The sequence below is a fragment of the Chondrus crispus genome, genomic scaffold (genome assembly GCF_000350225.1).
Source record: "Chondrus crispus Stackhouse genomic scaffold, scaffold_96, whole genome shotgun sequence".
Classification (NCBI taxonomy): domain Eukaryota; phylum Rhodophyta; class Florideophyceae; order Gigartinales; family Gigartinaceae; genus Chondrus; species Chondrus crispus.
The window spans coordinates 173641-181115 of record NW_005178858.1 but is presented as its reverse complement, the minus strand read 5'-3'; the positions used below and the strand labels follow the sequence as shown (position 1 = coordinate 181115).

Here is a 7475-nt window from a genome sequence, read left to right as displayed (position 1 = left end):
TTGTGACGGCCTGTATCGTTGACCGAATTGATCCACCCGAAGCGTGCCAGGTCGTCGACAGTGAACTGACAGTCTTCTTTTGGAAGGAGCAACTCGGGTATATGGTGCCCCAAGCCTTGGGGTACCATATAACCGAGTGGCTCCTCTGCCCTCTGAGAGGGCCTCAAGCTCGGCGCGTGTCACATTGTACCGCCGGTGTCCGCTTTCCACCTATATATGGTAGTCATGAGGAGGGGCGGCGGCGGCGCTTGATTTGGAAACTTTTATGATGTCCGTGCGTTCTGACAACTGGAACATGAAATGGTTCCGACGGTCTCCATCTTGTTTCGTAGAACGAGCGGCCTTTACAGCTATCTGCTTGCGTGGGGCCTTCCCACCTGTGCTCTTCCTCCCCGTCTGCCTCGCGTTTGCCATGGCGGCACAGAGGGAAGTGGCCAAGAAGCGCGCGCGTGTGCTAAAACCTCACGTAGGCGCGACTCACCTGGCCGGGGTAGATGCCCCTTACAGTGCGCAGGCGACAGTAGCAGACGCGGGGTAAGAAAGAGGCGTGTCGGTGAGAAAGGGCTGCGGGGTACAGGACAAGGTGTGCAAAGGAGGCGAGCCGGCGGTGTAGATGCAGGACGGGGAACAACTTGGAGAAGTGAGACACCGGGGCAGATTGTATACTGTGCATCGCCGTGCGCTGCGCTGGAAGGAGGGTCGTGTGAACCCTAAATGATGTATTGAATTTGACACCAGTTTCTAGAATAATTTCGCCGGGTTTCTAAATGAGTTCGCGCGAGCTTCCAAGTGGAAGCTTCGCGGCTATGAAAATCGGAGAAGAAGGGTGGAGGCACGAGACGGAGGACACACACAGAGAGATTTCAACAGAGAGGGAGAAGGAAAACAAACAGCGAAGCGAACCTTTTTCCATACTAACAGGGTCTTTTCAGCCTATATGGGATGTCGCCGCTAATTTTCATGGAAGTCCCTCATGAATCTGCTAAGTGTTTTGATGTACCAAGGGACAGTTCACTGCCGTTTACTGCTGAGGTTTTCGGTAAGGGTAAGAATTGGAGCTTCCTGCAAGACAATTGTCGAATCTACACTTCGAATTTAAGAAAACAATGGCTCTCCCGTTACTGTCTCAGGACGGTGCAGTGACCCCAAAGTCCCCTATGGGATAACTCCTGCCGTCCTTGGGTTAGGTGAGAGGTGGAATTGTCGCCGAAGGAGCACGCGGCGCAAACGCGCGGCGCGCGAATTAATCGATATGGACAAGCTCGCAAAAGAGAGTGGCACACGTCGCTGGCTGCCCCAGTTTACTGTTGAGGACGAGTATCAGGTCTTTACCCCACAGATAGACGTCTCAAGCACCTGTCCCGGTACAGTCCCTGCCACGTGGTGCGTGACGGGTACTGTACGCAGTTAAATACAAGCACCATAATTGCAAACTACCGCGTGGATCCTAACACTACGCGTGTGCGTCACAGTACACGCGAAATAGCTACGAACTACAGCACGGACGACACGTGTGCTACAGTGGACGTACACCCCGTCACGACCGATTGGTACGCGCGCGCCCTTCGCACACGTGGGCCCCTCGTCCACGTGTACACCGTACACAGCCGCTAAATTAATAACCTCCGCGCGCGCTGGCCGCTATACTACATCCCTGCATATCGATAAAATCGAAAACTTTTGGGAGAGTAATAGCCGGGACTGCCTGTGCGCGAGGCAGGCACTACGATAACGTGGAGGATTAGTAAATATTGACGAGATAGGTGCTACAGTAGATTCCGATCTTTTGCTGAGGCTCTACAAAAGCTTCACATGTCGTATGCGTGCAGTGATGGATGCTCGCGGCGGTGAAACAAAGTATTAAAGGCTCTTTTGTTTGTTTTTTCATTTGGAACTTCTCGTATTTATAGCAATTGTCCAATGCGTTTTGAGGTACTTTGATACTAGTTACTTTTCGCATTAATTTGACTGCACCGGAGTTTCTATTGGCGTGTTTATGGGTAGGATACATAGTGGCGCGGCACGTGTTAACCTGCAAGAGCGTGGGCACTTCTGTCGATGAATATATGTTTTCAATTTCACGCAATGTGTAGACGTATAGTACTAATATCTGGATACTGATACTGTTGTTGCATTCACTAAAATTAGCGTGGTTGCGGGCCATCGAGAGTTGCAATGGGATGGCCACGGGGGGAAACTGTAAACCCCTAGGTTTACAACCCAACTAATCAGATAGGACCGTAGAGCTGGTTGGGAGCGTACGCGCTCCTCGTATCTTTATCCTCCGCATCACGGTTTTGTCTAGTTTTTTTTCCATACCTTCCCCTTTGATAGTACATACGTGTTCCATTTCCCTCCATTAGCGATGATTCGAGCGCACGAACCCCAGAAATCATTTGAGCATCTGCATAACTGCATGACTGGGATTTATAGTCAGTGAGGAACTTTATCGGCCGTTTAAATATCACTGCTTACATATTTCAGAGTATCTACATTCGCAAATCAGAACCACAATATTCAACCACTTCAAGCACGCTTGGAACGCAGCAACACTCAAGCTTACCTCACGCACACATCATCAACCAAAAACTAGATGGCAGAAAGGAGATCAATTTTGGCCACAGCTGGGTACTTGAAACAAAGGACAAGGGAGAAAAGGTGGGTATTTAATTTCTAAGACTTGCGGCACTATTGGACCTTTATTCCTAAGTCCTGGCGCTCCGGCTTTCTTGGAATGCCTGGGCCCATTTTGTCGCGGTTTGAGGCTGCAGAGCGTTCACCTTCTGATAACGCGTTGCTGGCTGTTAGGGCTGAGGGCTTTGGCTTTAAGAGTTAACGGGCCGCTCATCTACATGTGGTGTATTGCTGTGGATATTTTATACTTGACGCAAAGAGGGAATCGTAAAAGTAGAGAACAAGATTGGAATAGAAGAAACTGGAAAGTATCACGAGATACAAAGTCCTGTTGATATTTTCTGTAAGTCACACTCTTTCCATTTGCTCTCCATAGAACATACCGTACATCGCTTGCTGTGTAGTGAAGTAGGTACGTCCGAGATCGGCTTCAATGCGCCGGCGAGAACAAGTCGATGGCGGGGAAGACAGGGCTCCTGTAGAGGTGTAATTTGTCTTACGGTACAGTGTAGAAACAAATATTGTAATCTGGGGAACCGCCCCAGTAAGCACACGTGGACTACGTACCCACGGATGAAGGTGGCACACACGTAGCTACGTGTATCGCTGAGCGGGCGGTGCCTCCGGCAGTGTAGTGCGGTGAACGATGGACCAGTTTATTGGGACTTGGGATTGTCCGTTTCTTTAAGACGTGACGCCGCCGCCGGTAGGGCTGCGTGTGGGCCACGTGTGGGACGTGTGTGATGTGTACCTGTGCAGTGTCTATGGCTATCATTTCAGTGCAGGACGGTAGTGCCGAAGTGACACTGTTGCGTTATGGCTATCATTACACTCCCCCCGTCACTGAGGGGCTATCCGTGCGTGTGAATTTTGGGGGGGGGGTGGTCGGCGGGGGTATGAGGAGCAGTTGTCTGGTGAGTGTAGTAAACTATAGTCGTTTGAGCGGTTTAGTGAGGATATCCGCAAGCATACTCGCGCTAGGGATGTGTTTGATGCGGATATTGGCTGCGCGTGTGTGGTGCACCAGGAAGTGGTGGCGAAGGTCTATGAATTTGCGTCGTTTTGTAGGTCCGGTGCTTTTTGCGACACGGATTGCGGATTGATTATCGATAAAGAATGTTGTGGGCGCCGGAGGGTTCATGCCAATGTCTTGTAGCATTCTTTGTAGCCATGTGGTCTGCTGGGCTGCAGATGTTGCGGCAATGTGTTCGGCTTCACAGGTCGATAGTGCATTGATCTTTTGTTTCATGGATCCCCAGCATATGGGTGAGCCATGGTAAGTGTGGATCATGCCCGAAATCGACTTGCGATCTTTGACGTCTGCCGCGAAGTCGGCATCCGGGAATGATTGGAGGTCTTGGGGGTGGACTAAAGTGCCGTTTCTTGCGGATGGTAGCTTGTGGTGGCCTGCCTTGAAGAGAATACCATGCGTGCTGGTGGCTTTTAGATATCGGATGAGGCGTGTTATGGCGTTCCAGTGGCGTGTTGTTGGTGTTTTGGTAGCAACGGATAGTCGGTTTGTAACGAAATATAGAAGAATATGTCAGGGCGGGTAGAGTCCGCTATGTACCTGATGTCGCCGAGGAGTTGCTCATATTTTTTGGTTGTTTCGAGGGTGTAATCATCGAGGTCTGTGGGTCCTTGAAGAGGGGACCCGTCATTGTACGGGTTTGGTTTTCCGTTGGAGTGTTCCATTCCAGACTTGTGGACAACGTAGTTGATTGCGTTGGGTTGTGACACGTGTATGTCGCCGGAAAGTTGTCGACACACTGTCCATCCGAGCAATGTTTTGTGCTCTCCCAGTCTTTTGATTTTGTATGTGTTGGCAAGGATTTGGGCGAACTTTTACTGATGGCGACGAACGTGGTGTCGTGCTGATGATATCTATGAAACAGACATGGGTCTGCTTCGGATTGGAGGAACTTGTGCTGTGCGAGGGTGGCAAATATGGATTGTAGGTATGTGTGGTCTGCAGATGGAGTTCCATACAGACTTTTGTGAAGTCGTCCTGAGCGGCATGGGTGTTTATACGATCCATCGAATCGAAGATGTTGTCGGAAATATACAGTGTCTTTGCCATTGTGGGCAAATTTCTCGTGCAGGTATGCCGCTTCTATGTCGATGTGTTCTATGTAGGGTCTGTGGGCGGCGGCAATGGCGAATAGGAGTCGCACTGTTGTTTTGTCGGCCATATAGGTAGTTGTCTTTTCCGGATCGAAGTGCACGTGCGGAATCATTTTGTCGCCACGTGCTGCACATCGGGCTTTTCGTTTTGTTATTTGGACCTCGCTTTCGCGTTTGTATCTGTATCCCATGGTGAGCGGGATTGGTTTGGTAGGGGCCGGAGCTTGTGGTCAGGTATCCATGTAATGACTTGGCGTTCATCAAGGAGATCGAGTTCGGCATTGTGTGCCAGGTCTCATAGGTTGGCGTCGGGGTAGTGACGGGCTCGGCCGTGGTGAATGAGAGGGGGTGTGGTCGTGGTAATTACTTTGGGAGTGGGTTGGGGAGTGAAGGCTTTGAATTGCTGCAGTGGTCGTGGCAAGGGGGTCACGATTTTTGTGGTACGCGTTGAAGTTGACTGTTCGAATTCTCATGGTTTTATTGGTGCGTAGGGCCAATACGATACTGTGTTTGGGATCTGTGGCGTATAAGTATCGTACTGTAATCGAGGGGTGGTGCAGTTTGGGTATTGTGGCGCGATTGGCCATGTGCGGCCTGGTTCGTAGTTGACCGAATAGGAGGTATTGGGGTACGTTCGGAGCTCGTCCATGCCATAGGGTGGTGGGTAGAGAACCAGTGCTATTGTGGAATATATGGTTGTATTTGAAGGTCGAGTCGCGTACAGCGTCCTTCCAGTGAGATATGTGAAGGGAGCTGTGGTAGAGTACTGCTCGGGCAGCATTCATTATCGTGCCGTTGATGCGTTCGGCTATGCTGTTCTCCTGGGGGTGTACGGCGTTGTTGTCGTGTGTGAGGTGCCGTGTTTGTTGAATACATGCTGGATGTCAAGGGATAGGTACTCTTTGGCGTTATCTGCGTGGAGTGAGCTCGGGGTTCGGTGTTGACTATGTTTGATGTGCTGCAGTATGTTGTTCAGCCGGTGTGGGGTGGCTTGCTTTGTGGGAAGGAAGTGGACGATGAGGAACCGAGAGTTGGTGTCTATGACGGTTAGAATGTATCGGTCTCCCTGGCGGGATGCGGGTGTGATGGGTTCGCATATGTTGCTGCTCATGGCTTGGCCAGTGTCGTATGAGTGGGATGCTCTCTTGTGGGGTGCCAGCTTGAGTTTGGCAGCAGCGCAGCTCGGGCATGTGATTCTTAGGGGCGTCTTGGTCAGGGACGCCGGGAGGTTCGGAAGAAGGATTTGTTTTCCCATGCGTTGAAGTGTGCTTGGCCGTATGTGGTTAAAGATCATGTGGTAATGATGGAAGTCTCGCTCCATCGCTGGGCGTGGGTGGGGAGCGGGCGGCGTGGCCGGGATTGGTTGCTGGTGCATGGGGAGTTGCGGTCGCTGCAGTGTGAGGCTGTTGTGTGCTGTGCTCCTGATTTGCGGGGGGTTGCAGGGGCTTGTGGGGAATGAAGTGCTCTGGCGTGTGGTGGCTTTGAGAGGGTTGGTGGGTAACGTGCGTGCGCCGTGTGCTTGTTGGTGGTGTTTATTGAGGAAGTATAGGCCATCGCAGAAGGTGGCTGTGGCAACGGGGACAGCGGGTGAGGCTGTGGTGTTGAGGACAGTGGCTTTGTTGGGGGTGAATACTACTGCCCCCTACTGACGGGCATGTCATGAACAGACAGAAGGTGGATCTTCAGGGCTGGATTGGCAATGGGCGGTAGGTTAAGGTAGTTATGCCTCGTCGTCCGGATCTGTATGTTGCCGTAGTGGGTCGCGGGGGGCGTGGTGGATGTCGCCGTGTTAGTTAAATGTTTTTGAGGGGTTTCATGTTCGGGGTGGGGTTTTCTAGGTGGGAGGATACGCACCTGAGTCAAGTGCAAAACTCATACCTGTGTGGTCAGCGAGGTGGGGGGTGGTATGGTTGGCCTACGCTGTCATGTCGTCGGCAAGCGGTTCATGTGCCTGGGAGGATGCGATGTGGCCTCGGGTGGTGCGGGGTTTTGCTTTGGATCGCGGGATTCTCACTGTAGGCAGTGATGGGGCTGCTGGGGGGGGGGGTGGGTAGGGGTACATGGGCATTTGCTGTGGCTGAAGGTAGTGTGGTACTGGAGCTATGGGTGGTGAGTGAGTCCAGGGTTGTTGCCAATATGTGCAGGATCGGCCTCTGCCTCTGTTACGGCCGCGTGTGCGGCGGGGCATTGGGTCCGATCTATCATGTCGAGAGCGTGCGAAGTGGTGAGAGGATGTGCGGTGTGATGGCAGTTGTTGCTACTCTCGTTCTGTGGCACGGGCTTGTACAGATTTTGGACGTTGTTCCAGGTTCAGGATGGTTTTGGGCATAGTGTTGGTCTCAATCCATGTGTCTTGGAGATGACTGAATATGGGGTTGGCTGATAGCCCTTTGATGATGAAGTCGATGGTGACATATTCATCTTCGTGTATCTGAGGGCATTTGGCAAGTCGCATGCGTGTGCGTAGATTGCGGTGAAGTTTGAGAAATGTCCCAATATCGTCGGTGACATGGAGTTTTGTGCGGAGGGCTTCCTGTTTGAGGATGAGGTGAGATGCAGGTGTTGAGTCTGTGAAGTGTTGGGTGATAGCATCGATCAGGGAGGCTGGTGAGGGGTCTGCTTGCATCTCGATTGTGCATGCGATGTCTTCAGGGAGGCTTGATAATATTGCCATTCTGATGTATGCATAGTGTCGCCTGTGCGTTCCGTGTTCGGGG

The 7475-nt window shown here is 51.7% G+C and overlaps 1 protein-coding gene across 1 annotated transcript; it reads right to left on the bottom strand.

Moving 5' to 3' along the window:
* Positions 1-210: 210 nt before the first annotated feature.
* On the bottom strand, positions 211-414 carry CHC_T00008188001 (hypothetical protein). The gene has a single exon (XM_005712097.1). It carries the CDS (start codon positions 412-414, stop codon positions 211-213), a length of 204 nt encoding a protein of 67 aa, XP_005712154.1.
* Between the last annotated feature and the right edge of the window lie 7061 nt (positions 415-7475).